A 24,530-nucleotide genomic window follows, 5' to 3' on the forward strand; every position below is an offset into this window, starting at 1 on the left:
CCCTTGGTGCTTCCTTACCACCCTAACACACTTCCTATCCCCAGGACCATTAACCAGAATTTTTCCATCCTACAGGATGATCCCTCCATTGGGGCCTTCTTTTCTGATCGCCCTATCATCTCATATCGCCGACCACCTAATCTGCGTAACCTCCTTGTTCACAGCTCCCTTGACCGCCCTCAACAACCATCCACACCAGGCACTTTCCCTTGCAACAGAGCTCGCTGTATCACCTGCAAGTACACAGCCACCACCACACTCATTCAAGGCCCCTCAGGACAATTCCGGATCACCCAGACAGCATCTTGTACCTCCAGCAACCTTATTTACTGTATCTCTTGCAGTAAATGCCCAGCCATCTACATTGGAGAAACAGGAAGGAGACTCGGAGACCGCTTCAGAGAACACGTCAGGGCTGTGAAGATTAAAGATCTCTCCAAGCCCATTGTTTCTCATTTCACCTCTGACGGCCACGACCACACTAATCTCTCCGTCTGTGTTCTCAAAGACGGTTTTCCGAACTCATACATCAGAAAGACCACCGAAACTAAAATTATTCTGCAGTTAGGATCACACATTCTCCCTTCCCTTAACGACAGATTACTGTTCTTTTAAATTTTCTCCATTCATTGGAAGTTTCATTTCACACCTCTCTGCACCCATTCTGACTTCACACCTCTTGATTGGCCTCTCTTTCTGTCCCCTGCTCCCGCCTCTCACTCCTCCTCCCTCTCAACCTCACACCTGAAGAAGGCTCCACGGCCGAAACGTTGTGTTCTCTTTCTTCTTTTTTTCAGCATGGAATAAACCTATTACTTGTTCCTTTGCAGAAATGAATATATGCATAGTTATACGAAAAACCAGTGGTGGATCAGACAAGATCGGGCGTGTTCAGGGTGGTGTGGCCGTAAGTGAAAGCAGTGGCGTCTGACTCACTACTTGAAGCTGTGTGGCGGGGGCTCCGTGTCCCCTGAGCGTGACTGAAGGATTGTTCGTGTGCAACTCATTGGAAACGAGCTTCTTTCCAAATCGCATTGCGTGCCTGGATGTTGGCGAATGTGCTCCCTTGTGTTGGCTTGTCCTGCACTGGAGGAGCACAAGGCAAGTCTTCACAAGACAAAAACCTCCAGTACACAGCACTCTGCAAACACACTGGAGGTTTTTGTCTTGTGAAGACTTGCCTTGTGCTCCTCCGTGCAGTTTGTTTGTCCTCCTCCAGTGTGGGACAAGTTCCAATGCAGGCACACAGGACCGCACCCAGCGTTCTAAGTGCCATGAGAACACCGGGGGAGGGAAAGGGCTAGAAAAGGCTGAACAAAAGGAATCAGTAGCCGCCCGCCTGGCCAGGCTTGAACAAACTTTATTAGGACAGGGACAACCGCTCCCCAAGGCTGCCGGAAGCGTGAATGAGCTAATACTCTCCACTGGAGGAGGTGGAGACCCGCCCCCTCTCCCTCCCTCAGTCTATCTGATTGAGCGGAAGGGTTCCTGCCTGGATGAGGTCAGCCACTCCCAAGCGAGTGCTGACTCCACCCCTGAAGTCACAGAGCAGGCAGTAAAACACAGAGGAAAAGCAAGAAGCTTTTACCTCAAGGCTGCCATGGGAGATGTCTTACCCAGTGAGACACTGATTGACACTGAGGTTGAAAGGTGTTTGATGTCACACAGCAAGCTCAAACAGGTTGAAAAAGAAAAGGGCATGCAACTCAGAGAGGAACCTTTGGTGGATCACCAGAAAGGCAAAGTGTGGAAACAGGTCAAGGCTCCTAAGCCTTCTGTACAGAAGGAAAGGGGGGCCAAGAGGCAGACTGTGCTCACACAGTGCCCACCGAACACAGAAGCCAATGCGGAGATTCCTTCTGTTTCATCTGGACAAGAAATAAAAATATTTTCTTGTTCCTCGAATATACAGGGAAGTCGTGTCCTGTCCGAGGTCCCAGCAGCCTCCCTGCCACAGGAGCGGTGCTCCGAGCAGCCGCCTGATCCACCAGGTAAAGCACACCCCTTTTACATCCCTTAAGAGGAGCTGATCTCCCCACCTGGTGATGAAAAGGAGCTTTCCCTGTGCATCCTGGCACCCAAGAGGGGTCAGGACCACCACCCTGCAGTGGTGGAAGGGATCCAGATGGCAGGAGAGCAGGTTGGTGATGTAGCCCTCACCCTTAGCCCTGAGAGGTCCTCTATTAGTATCGATCTGCTTGAGCAGCTGTCGCAGGGCCACCGCCAGGTGTCCCTGGTGCAACATTCACAGGTTAGACAGGAGGTCCAGCTGGACCCTGAGACTACTGCGCTGTGGACACACCTGATCCCAGATGCCGATTCCCTCTGCTGTGACCCAGGGAACCTGCAGTCAGGTAACATTATTTCTCACAACTACCAGGTAGTGAGTGAGACTGACCTGATTGTTCCTGCCTCAACGGCAGGGTTGCCAACAAACCCAGTCCCCAGGAAGGGACAGGGAATGAAAGCCGACACGGTTTTCTCACAGCCACCAGCTCAGTCTGTCAGTCTGAGTCTGACCAACAGTGGTTCACCCAGACTGGAGCTGGATGGTCAAGCCACCCGCCTGCCAGTGCAGGACATCGCAAAGAGGGGTGTCAGAATCCCCGCCCGCACTGACATGGGCCTGGTGAGTGATAGTGAGTTCAAAGACTGTGAACTAGCTATCCCAGTGCTGGGGCAGCTCCCTGAACCCCTAGCGAGGGAAGGGGGGAGTAAACAGGTGTCCTACACCTATCCCCAGCGAACGACTGTAAACATGCCGATAGAGGGATTCCTCAATCAGGAGGTGTGCAGGGTGGACCGGAACAGTGAGAATGGGGTAACAATCCCAGATCACTCAGGTGCTCCAGATGACCACTCAGCCGAGGGTCAGGCATGCTCCACCGCTACACCGCCCCCTGCAGGGTTCCTAGAGCACAGGCATGAACAAATCGAAAAAGCAGATGCGCTGGAAACGGAGGAGCAGCATCAGCCGCTGCGTCAGATCTCCCCAGATTTCCAAGATGGTGGTGCCCAAGATGCCACAGGGCATACTGAGAAAGACACCATGTACACACTGCGCCAGCTTAGAAAGGCAACAGTCACTCAGAAGGAGATGACTGGGATCAGCCACCCGAAAATACTTTTGGGAGGACTGATTGCTGCCGCCACTGTTGCACGTTTGCTTTTTCTGGTAGGTTTGTGTGCTACTGGCACTCTCCCCCTGACTGCCCCAAGAAAGCAGGTGTCAGAGATGCCAGAGGGTAGTGACAGACTGTATCAACAGCAGCAAAAGTTGGAAAGCTTAGGAAAAATCCTACAGGCAACTTCCTATGCAACAGGGTTAAACCTTATCCCCCAACCAGTGGACATGATTGCCAGTGTTATACAGTGGGTTTATGCTTGTGTGCAACAGGCCAGAATGTTGACACAAGACCTGTTAAGGGAGCTTAGTGCCACTGTAGCCAATCTAACCATGGCACAATTCCCAAACCCACTTGATTCCACTCTTCTCAGTAGAGGAGTATGTGACATTCACCCCATCGTTCATAGCTCACCCAGAAGGCAAACCAAGATTGAAGTCGGTTCCAAATCTTGAGATGGATATGGCTATCCATTGGCTGTGTCTAATCAATTCACCAATGAAGGGTGTAAAGCTACTAATGGGCAGAGGGAGGTTAATGAACCCCATGAAGAGCAGGTGGGAAGTAAATTGCTGGTCAGCACACCACATTTAACTGTCACTATGACTTGTGACAGGCATGATACAGCTACCGCAATGCAGCTACCTAATCAAACAGTTTTCCTGCAAGTTCCCGAGAAGGCCATAGTACAGCATGGTAACAACACTGTACGGTCTAGAACCAGACAATATAAGACCAAACTTGAGGTCGTGGATGCCTTCAGGTGCCACACTATTGAATTGGATGGAAATCCAAGAAACAGTATGCCCTGAAGAGGTACAGGTATTTAGTTTGCTTTAATGGAACAAACCTCCAAACCACCCTAGCAGATACCTAACACAGGTGTTGTGGTTTATCGGGGGGCTGGGAACAGGAACTGTTGTTATTGTAACACTACTGCCGGGTAGCTGGATCATGACTGGATGTACTCTGAATGCTGTACACTCACATCAAGATGTACTCCGGGTAGCACGAATGAGTCAAAGGTAGCATATCAAAAGAAAGGAAGTGACTTCTCCCCAAATATCTACTACAGAGGTATCAGATATTGACAGTGAACTTCCTGATGTGTAATGCCTAGACTGAGACGATGTCTCCTACCGTGTTTATACATACTCCAGATGTTATTCATCCTGTTTGTATCCAATGCTGGTTCCGGTATGAATTCTCGAGGAGTAATGTGGACATTTAAGGTTAATGTTCTATTGGCAAGGGACATCACTTAACTCTGTTTTGTTTTGAAGGCAACAATGCCTCAGGACCTCGTGACCTTCAAAAAGGGGGGATATGTAGCAGCAATGCTTGTTAATAAGAAAGAATTAAGTGTTTCAGTGCTTTCCCAAATGAGGCCTCATCTCTCTGTTCATCTCTGTGGTGCAGCCACAGAGAAACCATTCATGCAGGCTGATTTAAAGATGTTTTCTTTTGATAAGGGACAGCTCCCAAAAAGGGGGATACACTTAGCTAAGCCTGGCTATCATGATCAATGGTCATCCATTGGTGCCTATCTGTCTAGGGAGTGCCAGATGGACATCTGGACTGCATTCCTAAGTGTCAGGAGTAAGTGACTCATATCTGACCTTGATCAACCAATCAGGGACTGGTAGGGCCGAGTAACCCACGTGGGACTCTGATGCCCATGGAACTTTCAGCCAATGAACGAGCTGAAGTTCCTCCAGGTAAAAACAAGCAACACAGAGAGCCTGTAGTGGAGAATTCTGTGGACTTTTCTAAAGGGATTCAAAGGAGAATTCCAGGGCAGGACAGCCCAGGAGCAGAAAGCTCGCAAAGGCAGGACATTCTCGCAGCGCGCCTCCTGACCATCCTGAGACTCAGCCCGGACAACCACGGAACGGCCAGTGTGTCCGAGTGCCAGAACTTTCCTTTGTTCTAAGAGTCTAGAGCGGAGGTTGCCAGAAAGTAACCAGAGGATCTACCCGAGGTTAGCATAGCAGCAGGCCTCGTGAACAGGTCAGAACTGTGGACAGCTGAATCACTATTCAGAACTAGCTCTTCATCAGGAACGAACCGGTCCTCTTCCTGACTTGCTGGGACCCACAGTCATCTTTTCTCCTGTGCGCAAACTTTGCTAGTTAAAGCCAACACTAACTAGCCGGTCAGTGAGCATCAGCAGCGCACCGTCGCAAGCCGCACATCACAGCCTGGCACTGAGCCAGAGAGCGCGGATTGGACAGCAACAGCCTGCAACTGTTTCTTTGTGCCCGCAGGAGATCTGAATCCCCAGAGATTGGATGAGTATTCAACTTCACTGCATTACTGCTCGAGAATTCAATTGTTATCCCAACCAGTTGATATCAATTTAATTCCTAAGAGTTATGTACTTGTTTTGAGTATCTAATGTAGAAGTTGTAACCAAGTTCACTTTATGAAACGGTCTAAATTAATGATATACTGAACGTATGTCCTCTTGATATATGTAACACTTCGTAACTGACTGAATATACTGTATATCCTGAATCAAGAACGAATGTGACCTGGAATCCATTCTATCGCTTCAAACTGAAAGTCAGATATGTAGTCTCAAAACTACATAACTCAGGATTTTTTTTTTCCTTGGTGGCAGCATTGGCTTCTGTTATTTAGATTCAACCACTGAAGAGGTTGGTTTTGTGTTTTTAGCTATTGAACATATGTATTAATACCGGCGCACCTGTCTCCACAGGAAAGTTATTGCTGTTCCAAAACCAATGTACTGCAGCTTGTGGCCACGTGTTCCTGCTGTCAGCATGTGATACCATGTTCTTCCACCGCTAGAAATATTACTGCTCTAGTACAGGAGTAAAAGAAGAAACAAATGCAAACACCGTTTAGAAAAAACACACACGTCTCAGGCCTTAACTATGACAAGGATGGGATTTGAACCTAGACGAGCAGAGCACAGTGGATTAGCAATCCAAAAAAAGACTCCTGTTTAATTTTCTTTTCGCTTGCTCGATTTGTAGTACGCTCCTAAATCCTTACAACCGATAAACAAAACGGCTTCATGTGCCACAGCATTCTGCTGCAGGTACGGTTTGCACCGTGTATTAGGCGAACCCGAATTAAATATTTCAAATATGTGAAGAATTTCATGAAACCTGAAAAAAGATCACAGCCAATGTCAGCAATTCAGAGCCTGTAGGCAGCTTCAACAGAACAAAACGATCTGAAGCCGCAATAATTTCATAGAGTGTATTGTGACACTCTAACCACGTTGTTGCTATTACTGCTACTTCTGCTGCCGTTGCTTTAAACTCTACTCAGCGGACAAGTAAAGTTGTACAAAGAATAGACTACTTTGAGCCGTCCAAATTCCATTATGTGAATTTAAGCTTATTTTTTTATTAATAACAGCATTAGTAATACAATGCGTGCTCAGAAACCTTACTTATTAGCTTATGAAGCAATAGTGTTTCGACAATTTGCGGTCTTCAAAAAGTAAACGCTGAAGTTTTTATACTTCCTTGTGAGCAGATCACCTTTGATTTAGAAAAGGAAAACTTACTCCCCTGTTGCTTTCATTGCAATATCTGAATCGAGACCCAAGCGCTAAGAAAGCTGAAAAACGCAGAAGTCATAAACCCGATTTTAATTTAGACACACATTTTCTAATGCAGCCTTCATTACAAGACAGTCTATTTCTCGAAAGCGTGTTATGTAAAAAAGAGAAAAACGAAAATATATGGATGACAATATTTAAAAGCTGAAGATTTTACTTTTGAGAAATTGTCATTTTATGTATCTAGACGCTTTTTAACCACTGCTTTTAGAACTTTGCTGTGCTTCCTGAATCATTTTCAGTGTTATAAACTGGGTGTGGAAGTAGCGATCACTTTGTAGAGCAGTCGATAGACTGGAGCTGTTCAGACTACTCTTGTTATTCCTCAAATGCTTCCATCATTTTTCTTTCAGGCTAGGACGCGAGTGTGTACATGTGTTTGGTTTTCGTTTCACTGATTCTCATTGAAGATTTGTGAATTAACAAGGAAAGAATCAGTTGCCTCGGAAAGCAGAAGGTTTGGTTCTCAACGATCTTGAAGACACGCCCATGTAGAGCAGCGTATGATGATTCGTACTATAAAAGACCAAGTGCTCAAAGTGACGTCTGCGTTTGCCGTTGAAACTTTTCACCTCGGGCGCACTTTTAGAAAGCAAAGATAGAGCACTTGTGTTGAATCACACTACGACAGCTGTCAGCAGAGTGGCGCAGCGGAAGCGTGCTGGGCCCATAACCCAGAGGTCGATGGATCGAAACCATCCTCTGCTATGTATTTTTTATGCACGATTGATAAGCACACCATCAGTTTAATGAAGTGCATTAAAACTGATTTTTTCTCTCGTGTGTATGCAAGCTTCACACTTACGGTACTCTTTCATCTTTACCAATAGCAGATGCCCAAATGTATCTTTGGTTGTTCTGCGATCCTTGATAGTTTCCTCAAATCCTTCAAATGAACATCCATATCAAAGCAATTGTGTTTATATATATTACAATTAAGGTACATATTAAAAATATCAACGCACATTTGTATAATGCTCATTTAATAATAATTGTCAAAGATTGTCAAGTTCTCCAACAAATGAACAAATGATCAACAAATGATGATTAATCTCTTCTTGAATATAATCTCAAAAAAGAACCATTAAGGTTTACTAAGCTCAAAGCTTAATCAGTGTATTAAGTTTAGCTTGCATCATAGTAATTGAGCAATAAAGTCTGTCCTAATTAAAGAGTACCCAAAGTTTGAAAGTACAACATAGAATAAGAGTACCTTTAATTGCTCTAAAAAGATTTGTGTCTCCCAGGCACCTCTTTTGTCTTTGATCTTTCTGGTTTGTGCCAGCGAAGTTGAATTCCATCATCAGTTAATTTGTCTTAAGTCTGAAAACCAAATTATGACTGAGCTTAGACATTTCTCAAGCGAGTTTTCACTCAGCGTTTATTTACTCAAATATTTAGTATCAAATGTACTTCTGTAATCCTTATATTTTAAAAGACAATTTTGCAGTTTTACACCTTGCAAATTCAGTGGTTAACAAGGTATCTTTAAGCTAAATTTTGTGGATATTTTAACTTGATCAAAGTAAAAATGTAATGTAAAAACATTAAAAAAATCTATAAGCAATACCTTAACAACACTGTGAACACACTTTCTTTGAAATCACTGTTGCCTACTCTCCAAAGTTGGTTTATCTGGAAATAATATTATATTAGAAATAATATTAGAAGCTATTTTTACTACTGGATCTTCACTAATCAACTAATCAGACATACCCATTACACATTTTCACATTTTAACTCCACTTTTCTGCAGTATTTGCTCAGTCCCAGAATACAAAGTGGCCATATTTCAAAGTTCAAAAGTTGTAGTCATTTTTTAGAACATGAAGCTTTTTATAAAACACTTTATTTTGGCATTAAAAGATTAGCAAGATTATACATTATAAACTAAAAATAAGAATGTATGCCAGAGATGGATCCTATTAATCAGATGTAAGCTATCATATAATGACCTATCTGTAACCTAGAATACTAGTAGTGAATATTTTCTACACCACAGAGAGAATTCAATATTATACCAGTAGGTTTTGATTGTCCATGTTGTCAAGGACTCACTTGTGTGTACAGGACTCTTCCATTGTGCTCAGCCTCTTGAAGTAGAATTGTGAGTTCACCAGTTCTGTACACTTTCCCACATGCCTCAGTTCATCTCTGATCTCTATCAGGAGACCCAATACCCGAAACTCTGAAATCATTCACATTTTGTATCAGCATTTGTTAAGAATTAGGTCAGGAGTTTTTAACACTATTGTTATATTAGCATTACTGTAGTGTTGCTAATGTTCTACATGCAATTTATAATCCTAAAAATGTAAAATTCCCACATTTGTAGTTGATTTTGTGTGATCTTCACCTTCACACTATTTTATATGCCATTTATTGCTTATTAACGTACTATTTTTAATCAAAATAATATTAAGACCTGTATGTATTCAAATAGTATTATCATTATTTATACTTACGCATCAAAAGACGATTGCTGAGAAAAACATGACAGTATTTAACCTAAATGGAAAACAACAAATATCTGCAATGCATTGTGGTATATAACCAGAAAAGATGCTGTGTTAGATATGTTTTCAATTTCGATTATATATGCATTTATTAATGTTGTCAATATTATTACGGTTGCAACTTAACCATGGTGAGAATCCCTGCCTGTCATACAGGAGAGTGGGGTTTGATTCCTGACAGGGAGCTAAGGAGCTTTTTCTATGACCTGTTTACAATTTAAACTGTAGTGTGAGACACCCTTCTTCTACAGAAATCTATTTTTTAAAAAGGAGATGAATTAGTTATAACAACACAAAACATCAAAGTGAAGTTGCTTTTCAGCAACTCCTTGGCTACATGGGAATTTAGTTTTTTTGACAGCAGGGTCATTTGCAAAATTAAACAAGGAATTGATTCACTCCTGTGGAATACTGTATAAAATGGAAGACCGGTTTGATATGGAAACAACTACACACATTTTAGTTTTTTTTCCAATTGTACTCCCATCAAAGTGACATAAGAAAAGTCATTGTCAGAAGTGGGATATGAAAACAAGCCACCAGGGGAGACCGATGTAATAACTTCACCAGAAATATATTGAAAACAAATGGGCTGTCACTAAGGAAATTCATAGAGAAATACAGGTCCCACCATAAAACACCATAAGGAGTGCAAAACATGTTAAGTTATTTCTGTACTTCATCAGTGTCGGTAAAAGAGGCACTCAAGGACACAAAGACTCTAGTTTGGGATTCAGGCTGAGAAAGGGAAGTGTGACTTTGGACACAGGGCATTGCAGAGAGGAACAAATGGCGCAACAAAACAAAATGCCAAAACCAAAATGCCATTGAACCAGGGACCTTTAGAGCATCAGTCTAAGGTTTTCTCAGCTGAGCTATTTCAACCTCCGTGTATGATCCAACCTCTGCTGTCTGCAGTAGCCTCCCAAAGTTCCAGCATGAGTGCACGAAGAGGAGTGGTAGAGTGTTACTGCAACGTCATTCAGAAGGGGAATGATCCAGCTCAGCTCTCTGAGGTTTGGTAGATACATCTTCTTCATGAGTAATGTAGGATCAACTTCTTCAGGCTGGAGGAAGGGCTTGCATTTCGGCAGTAGTAACTGACTGAGTAGTGACTTCTAGGACCTCGTCTTATCAGGTTGCTTTGCCATGTTTGTCAGTTCTGCTGAAAAGACCTGTCTCTAGGAAATTTAGGAAGCAGAAGAATGACTATCTGAAAGATGACATGATCTGCTGGCTGTTTGATGTGATCATGAATGACACAAGAAATTCGAATTCTTGCAATAAGACAAAACAAGATCCATAAAACGCTGGCAGAAGTGCAAAATGTGAGAAGATAAAAAGACACCTGTTTCTGCCTGATTTCAAACAGGGGATCTTGTGCATGTGTGATGAACGTGATAATCACAATATTACAGAAATGACAGCAGCATTGAACATGGCGAGACATAAAAGATTGTTAATTCCCTTCAAATACTCACAGTGTGTTTATTCTGCTGTATTAATTTACTGTGCTCATCCGGCAGTTACAAACCTGTTACCTACACACTGTTCCCAGAGCTGGATAGGTGACTCCACATTCTACAGCTCTCTAGCAAAAGAGGAAGTCAGACTACAGAAATGGAGAAAATCTCCTCTTCAGAATGAGGAAATATATTCCTGAGAGTCCTTTCTCGAAGTTCAACACTCTCTGCAAGTCACCCCTACCCACCTTGCGCAGTGTAGTGGTTATCACATTCTCTTAACACACCAAAGGGTTTCAGTTTGATAGCGGGCGAAAACAAGTGATCACTTTTTGGACATTTGTTACTGCTGAGGTTGCTTTATGGGTCTATTTTCTATACTGTGCTGATCAATTGGAAATCAAATGGCAAAAAAGACCCGTTCCCACACCTAAGGTCAAATATTAGGAATCAAAACTGCTCGAGTTTATGGAAGCACACAGCTTTATCAAGATTTCCAAGTGCAAGATCTTTTTATTCATAAAATACCCTATTTATGTTGTATGAGAAATATTAATATTAATACAGAATCTTTTTTCACCAAATAAATGGGCTTCCTGACTTCAGAAAGCCTTCTAGACAAATACTAAAAGAGCAAATATTCCATTTGGTAAATGAAATGAAAACACATACCCTACCAAACCTTGAGTACAGGCCATTCAGGGTGATAATACAAAACCATTTATAATTCAACAAATAAAACCTGTCAACTGGTAATCACCACTTATCATAATAAAATAAGTAGCAATACACAGTAGGGGACTCTTGGGTGCAAGTTAAATCCATGCAAGAAGGGGTTTAGTGTTATATTTCCAAATCAGATATGCAAATGAGAGATCTGGCCCAGCCAATCTCAAAGCTCCCATGGTATGGAATGGAGCTGCTCCCCTCTTCTAGTTATTCACACTGGAGTTAGGTTACATATTAGCACATTTCATCTAACAGTTGCTCCAGAAACAAAAACGTAAACAAATGACCTGGACTGTGACCACACCTATTAGAATGTAGTTCAACAGATAACTTGTAAACCTTGTCATAAGATTTTTTTTGTTCTACACAATATACTTTATTCCGCAAAAAAAAAAAATCTTAAAAGGAACATCTCAAAAAACAACGGCGTAACGGAGATTGATTGTCCGTTATCAATCTTTGCAAGTGGGGGCGGATTTGCGCAATTAAGAGAGTCCCTCCAAACCTACCACTCGCTATTGTCCTTTAATCCCTGTATAGGGCCCAAAGTCCTTTCCAGCGCTCCCTCGCCGTGGGGAAACCCCATTTGGCGACTAGGCGCTTCGTCCTCCTCCTGAGGGCCGATGGGCTCCCGCAGCGCCCGACAGAGGTTGCAGTAGAAGATGCAGTGGAGTTTCAGGGGGAAATGTGGGACATCTCGACCGGCTGACACATCCGGTTTCTCATGATGTACTCGTACTTGCCGCCCCAGACGAAGCCGAAGATCATCCCTTGCAGCGCTCGTCTGAGTCTGGCCGGCAGCGGGTACGGACCCTCGGACCCTCCCAGTCCTCCCTCACCTCCTCCGGTACTCGTGCCTTCAGCTCCTCCAGAAAAGCATCGCCTGCCTCCACCTCCGTCTGCTTTTCTGAAAAGAGCTCCGTGTAGAAAGCGGTGGCCGCTTCTACCTTGTCGCTCTCGTCCAGCACTTCCTCTCCATCTCCCCGTCTCAGGCCGTGGATCACCCTCTTTTTCTGAGCTCCTCGGACCTGATTGAGTTTGCGGAGCCTCTCCTTCAGGTCCCGTGCCCGGGCTGAATTGAAGGCTCCTCCCCCGTTAGCCGAGCTGTACTCCTCCTCTAGTTGTCTCTGGAGTCGTGCAGCTTCCTTCCTCTCCCAGGCCGCCTTCCATCTACAGTACGTCTGCGCCAGGGTTCGGGTCCTGTCTTTCACCGACTCCCACCATTCCACCATGGAGCTGTAGCCGTCTCTCAGATCGACCCAGCTCGCGTAGTCTTTACGGAACAGTGCCTTGAAGTCGTCTTCCTCCAGTATCTACCGGTTCAGCTTCCAGTACCCACGACCGAATGCCGGCAGGTTGGTGTTAGCCACCACCGTCAAGCGCTCGTGGCTGGAATACCACTCCGGGGACACCGTAGCCGACTCCAGGGAGCAGGTTGTGTGCAGAAAGATGTAGTCCAGGCGGCTGCACACTCCCCGGGAGTTTTTCCATGTCGTTCTGGCGTCGTTAGGGCGGCACCGTCTGAAACCGTCTACCAGGGAGAACTGCTTGAGTAGCGACTCCAGCTCTGCTGAGCTAGCGTCGCTCCCCTTCTCCCAGTCGACGTTGAAGTCCCCGCCAAGCACCACCTGTCTGTTGGTGGTGCAGCAGCTGGCCAGGTCAGCAAACACTTCCTTCCGGATAGAGGGTTCCGTCGGAGCATAGACGTTAATTGCTCTCAACTTCTGCCCCCTCCAGTCGATGTCTGCGACCAGGATCCGGCCCTGCACCACCGAGAAGGAGGAAACCAGCGTCATCTCTGGGTTCCCGAGGAGGATTCCCACTCCGGAAGAGTGGACCCCTCCTACGCTCCAGCATGATTCTCCCTTCGTCCATTCCCTGCTGAATGTCAGCTTGTCGCTTTCATCCTTCAGGTCGACCTCCTGTAAGAAACAAACTGAGAAAGACTTTGAGGCCAGATCATGAAAGACTCCCCGTCTTTTCACCGGGTCTCTTAGCCCTCTCACGTTAGTTGTTAGAAAGATAAGTTTCACAGTCATGATTAAACAAGTGAAAGTTGAACCTCCTCTCTTTGTGCTTACAGTGGAAAACTTGGGAGTCTACATCTGGGCACTGTTTAGCCTAGATGTAACTCCTCTCGTTCGGGTCCTGGGGGGAATATGCTGGGCTCCCTCCAGGTTTCGCTGGGGACTGAAAAGAAAACATGCTGGACAGGTCCAGCCCTACCATCAGTCCGGGCTCCAGGGCGGCTTCAAAGTAATCCTCGTCTTCCTCCTCCGCTTCGCTTCTCTCAGCCACCGCTTCGGGGAGGCTCCTTTCTTCCCTCTCTCGGGGAGTTTCGGGGGCCTCCAGTTTCTCCTGGGCTCCTCGGATGCAGCGGGTGCACAGCTTTGCACGGACCTACCTGACACAGGCGGGGGTCCGGCAGAAGCGGCACTACGACCTGCGCTGCAGGGGGCCTGCCTTCCAGCCCAGGGACTCGGTTTGGGTGTACAACCCGCGCCGCCGCAAAGGCCTCAGCCCTAAGCTGGTGCCATCGTGGGAGGGGCCCGCTGAGGTACTCGGGGTGGTGGGCAAGGTCTGCTACCGTGTCCGGTTGCGAACACGGGGGAGAGTGGTGGTCCTGCACCGAGACCGCCTGGCCCCCTACCGGGCCCGGGAGGAGGAGTCGTGTGGGGAGGCTCTAGAGGAGCAGCCGGGGCCGGAGCCGGCTGATAGTGGGGCATCCGTGGGTCGCCAGCCGTCACCGCGGCGCAGTGGCCGCTCACGCAGGGTTCCGTAGCAGTTGGCCGAGTACGAGTACAGCCTGAGGGGGGTTTTCGACGTCGGCAAGATGCCAGACGCTTCAGGTGGGGGCAGTGTAATGCCCTCGCCTGGTGGTAAGGAGGAAGCACCCCCAGGCGCTCGTAGTACCGCTGGGCATGCTGGGAGTGGTAGCCGGGGAGAGTCTGAGGGTCAGCACGATGACCAGCGGCTGACCCTACCTGTGTAAATAATGTCCTAATAGTTCGAGTGCCCTGTGTAGTCTTGTAAAAGTATAGTGTGTTGTTAGGTAATTACCACCCTAACGAAGTGTACGTGTTCCGTCAGTCTCCTCATGTGCGTGTAGATCCTGTGTTTGGTTTTGTGTGGTTGTTAACGAATAAAGCTAATGCTTGTTTGTTAATCGTGTCTCCACTCGTCCTTTGTTCTGAAAAGAACCTATAAATGCTTCAATAATCTTTACTCAGCAGCTTATTAAAAACAGCTCCCGTGATGTTCAAACCGATTTTTTACACAGAATACTGACACAGCTTTGCGTTCTGAATTTCTTTTTCTCTTGTGTTAAATTTAATGTGGCACAATGCACTGGGATAGGGGTATTCTGTTCACAAACCAATAGCATTTAAACCACAGCACCCACAATGCTGCAAGTAAGTGTTTTGTACACTAAGCAGAGAGCGATGTCTTCCTCGTTAGTATAGTGGCGAGTATCCCCACCTGTCATGCGGGAGACCGGGGTACATCAGGACGGCCACAACGCAAAGTACTGACCCCTCTGCGATCACGGCGAGTTACTGATACACACGTGGCAGGGCGGAAAAGGCTGTGCTCTCTTCGTGTGACATAATTCGGGAAAGTCCTGACGTTGCATTTCAACTGAGCCCCAGTATACATCGACCCTTTGACACTGAGTGACAACTCTCTTGCGTGTTTTCTCATATTTATGTAGCTTGCTTGCACGATGCCCAGTTGTGTGCTCCGGTCTAGCGGTTAGGATTCCTGGTTTTCACCCAGGCGGTCTGAGTTCGATTCCCAGTATGGCGACATGTCAGTTTTGCCTCCTGCTTTCCAAAAGATCAGCACCGTGTACGAAGGAGCCGCATTAAAACTACTCGAACGTGCAAAACGTGCGAGAAGAGGGGGCGCTTGTTTCCAGCCGAAACTTCTTGCGTGTGAGACGAGCTGATCATCGCTGTGGAGGGTTACTCTGGTAGACAGGGCTGACCTTCGGCAATAGGATTTATAGTCTCCAAGATGATATATGCACTTTCTGGAGAGGCGTTTTTCTCCACTTCAGTAGCCCGATTTCATCGATTGCGTGGAGAGGGCTGCAGAATGTGGCGCCACCTTTCCTGCTCTGTCCATGACAGGCGTGCTGGTCTCTGGAGAGAGAGCACGGTCCATCAGCGCACTCCAATAAAGGCACTGGAAGCAGCTGAATCACGCTTGGCTGCTGGACACATCTTACCACCTTTCCGTAGTGTAGTGGTTTTCACATTCGCCTCACACGTGAAAGGTTCCCGGTTCAAAACCGGGCGGGAACTGGCTTCTTTTGTCGCCACGCACAAAAGGGGATTTGGGATTCGCCTAGCGCTGTGATCGAGCAGACCCACTCACCTCTTTGTGTGGTGGGATCTGCACAGTGCATGTCGCAGCGCTCCCTGCTTTCACTTCAATGTGCTTCCTGATGTCGAGTCGTGTGCCGTGCGGAGGCTCTGAAAGCGAGAGCAATGAAAAGGTGCACGACGCTGTGAAAGAAAACAGAGAAGTGAAAGGCAGTCCTTTCTCTAAGGAGGTAAAAGAAAAGCAACTACCCGCCAGGGAATCGAACCCCGGTTTCTCTCCGACCCCCGGCATCATGTCCCGACCCAGCGTGCTGGAAGGCGACGCGTGCTGTGATCCCTTTACGAAGCAGAAATGACAACCGAGGAACCGAGAGATCATTTCAGCATTTCGCGTCTGAACGGAAAACAGAAACGACCAACTCGGAATGACTTGCTTTTGACGCTTTTCAAAGCGTTCTTTGTGCACGACGACTGCGCCGCCTAGCAGATACAAATGGGTTGGACAACTTTGAACTAGCAAATGGAAGAGGGCTAAGCCCCCTCTCTTTTAGCCCAGGTTCGATCTGTCTCCCAGAATCACCAGGGCGCACGCACACACACACACCCGTGCCGTTGAAGTGCTCTGCTTCATTTCTAAGGGCAACTCAACATTCACTCCTACCCCGAGAACAGAAAAGACAGCGTCCTCAGCAACAACAGCTCAGGTCTCTGCACAGGAGCTAAGCTGCCCCCATCTCCTCTGCTCTGCGGCTCCTGCGGAGCGGAGTCCTGCCTGGAGCCGTGTTTGCAGGCGGCGGCTCCCCGCGCTCTGTCTGTGCGTCGTGTCCAAGAGCTCCTGGGAGCTCCTGCGCAGGTCGTTTGCGCAGGTGGTGGAAGCCGGCCGGCAGAAACCGGTCTCAAGACAAAGGGAGAGAGGTGAGAACAAAGAACCCGCACCTCCCCTGCAGAGAACCGAAACTGCCGAGGCCACACCCCAGCCGCACCAGTGCCTCAAGATGGCCGCCAGGACGACGGACAAAATGGCTGACCCGAGGAAGGGCCCTGGATAACTCCCAGCAAGAAGGGAAAGAGGATCCACCTTCGGAAGGACAAAAGAAAAGAGTGGTAAGGGAGAACCGTTTCCTCGTCCTAGAGGAAACAGAACTTTCTTCCCCCGAGGCCCAGGAACCAACAGAGGAGGCAGCCCAGGAAATGGAAACCCTCCCCCCCGAGGCCCAAAGATGACAGGAAGTGACAGCCCAGGAAACGGAACCCCCCTCCCCCGAGTCCCACGGACAACAGGAGGAGGCAGCCCAGGAAGTCGGAACCCCCTCCCCTGAGGCCCAGGAACAACAGGAAGAGGCAGCCCAGGAAGTGGAGCCCCCCTCCCCCAAGGCCCAGGAGCAACTGGAGGTCCCCGAAACTCCTGGAGAAAGGGAAGAAAAAAGCCTTCCCGAAGCAGTGGCGGAGAGTATCCTCGAGGAAGACTAGGATTACTTTGAAGCCGCCCTGGAGCCGGGACTGATGGTAGGGCTGGACCTGTCCAGCATGTTTACCTTTCAGTCCCCAGCGAGACCTGGAGGTAGCCCAGCATATTCCCCCCAGGACCCGAACGAGAGAAGTTACATCTAGGCTAAACAGTGCCCAGATGTAGACTCCCAAGTTTTCCACTGTAAGCACAAAGAGAGGAGGTTCAACTTTCACTTGTTTAATCATGACTGTGAAACTTATCTTTCTAACAACTAACGTGAGAGGGCTAAGAGACCCGGTGAAAAGACGGGGAGTCTTTCATGATCTGGCCTCAAAGTCTTTCTCAGTTTGTTTCTTACAGGAGGTCCACCTGAAGGATGAAAGCGACAAGCTGACATTCAGCAGGGAATGGACGAAGGGAGAATCATGCTGGAGCGTAGGAGGGGTCCACTCTTCCGGAGTGGGAATCCTCCTCGGAAACCCAGAGATGACGCTGGTTTCCTCCTTCTCGGTGGTGCAGGGCCGGATCCTGGTCGTAGACATCGACTGGAGGGGGCAGAAGTTGAGAGCAATTAACGTCTATGCTCCAACAGAACCCTCTATCCTGAAGGAAGTGTTTGCTGACCTGGCCAGCTGCTGCACCACCAACAGACAGGTGGTGCTTGGCGGGGACTTCAACGTCGACCGGGAGAAGGGGAGCGATGCTAGCTCGGCAGAGCTGGAGTCGCTACTCAAGCAGTTCTCCCTGGTAGACGGTTTCAGACGGTGCTGCCCTAACGACACCGGAACGACATGGAAAAACTCCCAGGGAGTGTGCAGCCGCCTGGACTACATTTGCACACGACCTGCTCCCTGGAGTCGGTGACGGTGTCCCCGGAGGGGTATTCCGACCACGAGCGATTGATGGTGGTGGCTAACACCAACCTGCCGCCATTCGGTCGTGGGTACTGGAAGCTGAACCAGGAGATACTGGAGGAAGATGACTTCAAGGCACTGTTCCGTAAAGACTACGCGAGCTGGGTCGATCTGAGAGACGGCTACAGCTCCATGGTGGAATGGTGGGAGTCGGTGAAAGACAGGACCTGAACCCTGGCGCAGACGTACTGCAGACGGAAGGTGGCCAGGGAGAGGAAGGAAGCTGCACAACTCCAGGGCCAACTAGAGGAGGAGTACAGCTCGGCTAACGGGGGAGGAGCCTTCAATTCAGCCCGGGCACGGGACCTGAAGGAGAGGCTCTGCAAACTCAATCAGGTCCGAAGAGCCCAGAAAAAGAGGGTGATCCACGGCCTGAGACGGGGAAATGGAGAGGAACTGCTGGGCGAGAGCGACAAGGTAGAAGCGGCCACCGCTTTCTACACGGAGCTCTTTTCAGAAAAGCAGACGGAGGTGGTGAGGGAGGACTTGGAGGGTCCGATTGCGGCCGAGGAGCTGAAGGCGGTGCTCTTGTCCATGGAGAATGGCAAGGTGCCAGGGCCGGACGGACTCCCCAAGGAATTCTACACCTGCTTCTGGGACACCCTGGCGGAAGACCTGGTGGAAGTGGCGCAGGAGATCTTCCGCCGGGGGAAACTCGGAGACACCATGAGGGAGGGCTCCCTGCTCTTCAAGAGCTCTTGGCAGAGACGGTGAGACGGGACCCTGTCATCGACGGCCTGGAGATCTTGGGAGGCGTGGGGGAAACCCTGAAGATCTCCCAGTACGCCGACGACACGACGCTGTTCCTGAGGTCGGACAGGGGGTTGAGGAGGGCCCTGCAGGTCATGGAGCAATACTCCAGAGTCTCGGGGTCGAAACTCAACCGCCGAAAGAGCAAACTGAAGTTCTTCGGGCCCTGGAAGCACAGGACAACGGCGCCGGAGGGTCTCGAGCTCTGCACGGAGCCCCTCAAAATACTGGGGGTTTCCTTCCAGAGCCAGGACAACGAGACCAACAACTGGACCAAGATGATCGCCAAGGTGAACGCGAAGCTGGGTCTGTGGAAAACGCGGTCGCTGTCCTACACAGGGAAAGTGATCCTGCCGGCTTTGGTTTACCTGGCGGTGGTGGCTTCGTCTGGGGCGGGAAGTACGAGAACATCACGAGAAACCGGATGTGTCAGCCGGTCGAGGAAGGGGGTCGAGATGTCCCACATTTCTCCTGAAACTCGACTGCATCTTCTACTGCAACCTCTGTCGGGCGCTGCGGGAGCCCATCGGACCTCAGGAGGAGGACGAAGTGCCTAGTCGCCAAATGGGGTTTCCCCACGGCGAGGGAGCGCTGGAAAGGACTTTGGGCCCTATACAGGGATTAAAGGACAATAGCGAGTGGTAGGTTTGGAGGGACTCTCTTATTTGCGCAAATCCGCCCCCACTTGCAAAGATTGATAACGGACAATCAATCTCCGTTACGCCGTTGTTATTTATTATATGGAGTGTTAATATGTGTGAGATGTTTCTTTTGAGATGTTTATTTTGCGGAATAAAGTATATTTTGTAGAACAAAAAAAATCTTATGACAAGGTTTACAAGGTATCTGTTGAACTACATTCTAATAGGTGTGGTCACATTCCAGGTCATTTGTTTACGTTTTTGTTTCTGGAGTACCTGTTAGATGAAATGTGCTAATATGTAACCCAACTCCAGTGTGAATAACTAGAAGAGGGGAGCAGCTCCATTCCAGACCAAGGGAGCTTTGAGATTGGCTGGGCCAGATCTCTCATTTGCATATCTGATTTGGAAATACAACACTAAACCCCCTTCTTGCATGGATTTAACTTGCACCCAAGAGACCCCTACTGTGTATTGCTACTTATTTTTTATGATAAGTGGTGATTACCAGTTGACAGGTTTCATTTGTTGAATTATAAATGGTTCTGTATTATCACCCTGAATGGCCTGTACTCAAGGTTTGGTAGGGTATGTGTTTTCATTTCATTTACCAACTGGAATTTTTGCTCTTTTAGTATTTGTCTAGAAGGCTTTTTAAAGTCAGGAAGCCCATTTATTTGGTGAAAAAAGATTCTGTATTAATATTAATATTTCTCATACAACATAAATAGGGTCTTTTATGAATAAAAAGATCTTGCACTTGGAAATCTTGATAAAGCTGTGTGCTTCCATACACTCGAGCAGTTTTGATTCCTAATATTTGACCTTAGGTGTGGGAACGGGTCTTTTTTGCAATTTGATTTCCAATTGATCAGCACAGTATAGAAAATAGACCCATAAAGCAACCTCAGCAGTGACAAATGTCACTGGGTCACTTGGGTTTATACGTCAGGGTCCGGTAGTGAAGCTCCGCTCCTGTTTAGCCTCCGAAGCCGTACAGGGTGCGGCCCTGGCGCTTCAGCACGTACACCACGTCCATGGCGGTGACGGTCTTCCTCTTGGCTTGCTCGGTGTAGGTGACGGCGTCGCGGATGACGTTCTCCAGGAACACCTTCAGCACCCCGCGGGTCTCCTCGTAGATCAGCCCGGAGATCCGCTTCACTCCCCCACGGCGAGCCAGGCGGCGGATGGCGGGCTTGGTGATTCCCTGGATGTTGTCACAGAGAACCTTATGGTGACGCTTAGCGCCTCCTTTCCCGAGTCCCTTTCCGCCTTTGCCTCTTCCAGGCATCTTCTAGTTATCAGCTGTGAACACGACACACACTGCTCATCTTTGATGTATAATAGACATCTTTCTTTGATTTCTATTATACATCAAAGAAAGATTTATTTACTAGTGTGGAAACTAGTAAATAAAGCCAATGATTTGTTTTAGAAATGTATTCTTAAAATATACAATTATTCACACCTTAACAATATGTAGTTCAAATTATACATTATATACAATATTGTATTCAAATGTCTAATCATTATAAAAAACACAACTAGTAAACTTCAGTTACAAATTCTAGTAACATGGCAATATATATAGTAATGACAAACACAAACTAATTACATGAACACGCTAATATTTAACTCAAAACCACATTTCGATTCAGATATAAATTTTTAAAATTTACAACTTCTTTATTTTCACGAAAATATTATTAATGTAGCACAAACGCTACTTTCTAATAAAGACAGAAAGAAACTGTTTGTTTTGTGTCTACTGGTGATCCTCCTCTCGATACTAATGAAATGTTTAATATGATCCCTCGAGAAAAAAAAGGAATCAATTTCCGCCTGGAATGATTGATGCCCCATCAAACATTTTGTAATATCCCTGGAAGTTTATACAGTAGAATCCTGGTTCGTGGCTTAAATTCAAGGTAAATGAGACTAAGGAAACGAGTTGGAAACTTGATGTCGAAGTGGGATTTAAATCACCCATTTCACATTTTACTTCATTGGGCAGTATGTGCCAGAGAGCAATGCCACAGCATCTCTTCGATAGCTCAGTTGGTAGAGTGGAGGACTGTAGTGGAATCAACAGGGAATCCTTAGGTTGCTGGTTTGATTCCGGCTTGAAGGAAGGTGCTTTTCATGTAATTTAATCAAAGAGTTAAAAAAGCGACTCTGTTTTATTCAGACATTGATCAAAAGCTCAATAATCGACTAAGCAAAGTCTCCTGTTCCGAATTCAGCCCACGTCTGATTGTCTTTTTTTTGCCAAGATCTGATCTTTGAATTAAGGGACTACACTGTCTGCTTTGTAATTCAAAAATACATACAAATGTCAAGTTTTTTGTAGATATAAAGGTGTTCTCTGTTTTCAAAGGATAGTTACTTCATTGGCATAATGATTTGGTATTGATTTTGTATCGTTGTATTATAAAGTTTGTGCTTTCTGTGTTTTTATCGTATTGTGAACTTATTTTTTAAACAAATGCTTACAAAGGCAAACACGGCACACATCTGTTTATACCAGCGGTGAATTGTACATTTTTATTAAGTACAAGCTACTGTGCACTTCTGGGAGTATAACAGGTTCGATATAAAGTGGCAAAAATATAAAAGGGGAAAATACCCCAGACTGCATGTAAAGCCCTCGTTGTGACTGTTTTAGATAAAAATGGCGTACTGTACACGAAATTTTGCAGAAACACAATCTGATATTTTGATAATTATTATTTTAATAATTTTATAAGTATGAGGCCCCGGATCCAAATCTTCAGTTCTGATTTTTTTAAGTGATATCTTTCCTTCCTGTCGTGGAAGTCACACGATGTGAGCAATTGTTTTTTTTACGTTACGATCCAAAGAGCCTCAGACTCACTGTAACCAAACCAGGATGGATTCTGCTGGGAGCCGGACTGAGCTCATTCTCACTCCCTGTGCTGAAAACAGAATTAGCTCTTCCCCGAACATCGTCTACAGCTGCTGGATTGTGCTCTGCATCTTACTGCTCCGGCAGATACTTTGACGAAAGACAAATCACTTGTGCGCTTTTAACCTTCTCGCAGCTACGGGCGAGACTGACGCTCGCGATATGAAGGCACCCGCTGGTATACCTTCTCTAACTTTCAGTCGCGACAGACTTCGCTTTTTAAAAAAAAAAGTAGATATAGCCCTGAAAAAAACATTAGCTTTATCAGTTTTATATTAATCTATTTTGAATCAAAGTTTGATATTTTGTTTTATTTTTTATTGCATTTTACATAATAATAATAATCATTATTGCTTACACTTATATAGCGCTGTTCTGGATACTCCACTCAATGCGCTTTACAGGTAATGGGGACTCCCCGCCACCACCACCATTCTCCTGAATGATCACAGAGAGTCAGGACCTTGGTTTTACGTCTCAGCCAAAGGACGGCACCTGTTTACAGTTTAGCGTCCCCGTCATTGTACTGGGGTATCAGGACCCGCATGGACCGCAGGGTATGCGCCCAGCGACAGAAACCAGACGTGTGTCGGGCTCGGCTGCGAGCAGGACAATGACGTCACGGGGACAAAGTAGAGGAAATCAAAACGGTTCTATAAAAGACCTGTGTCAGCTGTTGGTTTGCAGTCTGGACTCTAAATCCTCCGATCCGATTTTAAATCTCTCTAATACCTGAGCTGCGGCTTCTTCCGAGTATTTATTCGTATACTTATTATGTGTAAGTGTATAGATGAAACCTTTCATAGTGTAACGCTTACGGCCGACAGGCACTGTGTAAGAGCCGGTGTACCAGAGCAGGTGACGTCACTGCCCTTCCCTGTGATAGCAGGACCACAGCCCGTGGGTTGTGGGGAGATCTCTCTTCAGCTCACCGGGCTGGGTCGCTGCAGAGAGACATGGGAGTCCCGGGTTCGAGCCCCTGACGGTGGGGGGCCGACCTAATGCGGCGACGGCGCCCGCCTGAGCCCTTGTTGCGTTACAATATATTGTTCAGTTTAAATCAAAATGCTTTACTAATACAAGAGAGAAGTATAGTATGAAGGATGTGACAAATGTATGATTTCACGGAACAAAACGGTTTTTATTTGCATTCGAAATGAAGCGGAATTTTAGCGCAACACACAAGCCCTTTGTCTTTTTTAGTGATTTTTAAACAGACGTAGAAAACGCGTTTTTTTAACACTATAATAGCAGGGTCAGTGGCGTAATGAATAACGCGTTAGGCCTCGTGTCAGAAAATTATAGGTTCGACTGCCATCTGGCTTGTTGAGTTTATACCACTTACATTCTTTTATATAAATGAACTGCACCTGAAAGCTATAGAAAACACTTTGGGTAAGTTGTCTGCAGCCTCCTGCGTCGACAATTTACCCAAAACACTGTACTGTCTGGAGATCAGCTCCAGCTCTGAACTCAATTGCAATGAAAAACCATGCGTAACAAAACTGGAGAACAGCTGAACTTGTGCTCAGTTCGGTGATGAGGGTTCAGAACTGTCGTTGTTGTAATTAGCACGAACTGCACAGGCTCTGAATCAGACCATGTCAATTAGTCTGATCAGTGTAGGACACGTTAATGTAGAATTATTAATAGGTTTATTAGTTAGTTAGTTCAGGTTTACCCACCTGAACTAATGTAGAATTATTACTTGGTCTGTCTCTTGTTTGTATATAAATGAATGTCTCTGACAACTTAATGTTAGTTTTACGATGTAGGTCAGGTGTTGACATATGCACGGGTATACGAAATGTCTCACTCCTGATTCAACTCATGTTCTATAGGAGATTGGCGATTCCTCCTGTTTCTCATACAACCATATCAGAACAGAAGCCCGTGTCACCCAGCTGTGATTCAAGATCGACTCGCATCTTTATCCCTTTTTTGTTCGTGATCATTATTTTCTTTAGTTATGATCAATATTGAACTTTTTCGAAATGAAATGACAATAATCAAACATGCAGGCAGATTTTTGAAAAGTATTCGGAATTGACAGGGTGCCCCTTTGGAACAGTCGTCAGAAAATGTGAGAA

The 24,530-nt window shown here is 46.5% G+C and overlaps 1 protein-coding gene and 3 non-coding genes across 4 annotated transcripts; 2 read left to right on the forward strand and 2 right to left on the reverse strand.

The window, feature by feature from the left end:
* Positions 1-11,289: 11,289 nt before the first annotated feature.
* Positions 11,290-11,345, reverse strand: LOC138243756 (U7 small nuclear RNA). The gene has a single exon (XR_011192374.1). It is a non-coding gene; the product is annotated as a U7 small nuclear RNA (small nuclear RNA).
* An 8,784-nt stretch (positions 11,346-20,129) lies between these two features.
* On the forward strand, positions 20,130-20,187 carry LOC138243843 (U7 small nuclear RNA). Its single transcript, XR_011192461.1, has one exon. It is a non-coding gene; the product is annotated as a U7 small nuclear RNA (small nuclear RNA).
* Positions 20,188-20,493: 306 nt separating this feature from the next.
* On the reverse strand, positions 20,494-20,805 carry LOC138242399 (histone H4-like). Its single transcript, XM_069197867.1, has one exon. It carries the CDS (start codon positions 20,803-20,805, stop codon positions 20,494-20,496), a length of 312 nt encoding a protein of 103 aa, XP_069053968.1.
* Positions 20,806-21,557: 752 nt separating this feature from the next.
* Positions 21,558-21,646, forward strand: trnay-gua (transfer RNA tyrosine (anticodon GUA)). The gene is given in 2 exon segments: positions 21,558-21,594; positions 21,610-21,646. It is a non-coding gene; the product is annotated as a tRNA-Tyr (tRNA).
* Positions 21,647-24,530: the final 2,884 nt, after the last annotated feature.

Source organism: Lepisosteus oculatus, chromosome 14, assembly GCF_040954835.1.
Source record: "Lepisosteus oculatus isolate fLepOcu1 chromosome 14, fLepOcu1.hap2, whole genome shotgun sequence".
Classification (NCBI taxonomy): Eukaryota; Metazoa; Chordata; class Actinopteri; order Semionotiformes; family Lepisosteidae; genus Lepisosteus; species Lepisosteus oculatus.

What these genes read in the sequence shown, in the direction of transcription:
- LOC138242399 (XM_069197867.1), bottom strand. Translation starts at nt 20,805, where the DNA reads ATGCCTGGAAGAGGCAAAGGCGGAAAGGGACTCGGGAAAGGAGGCGCT.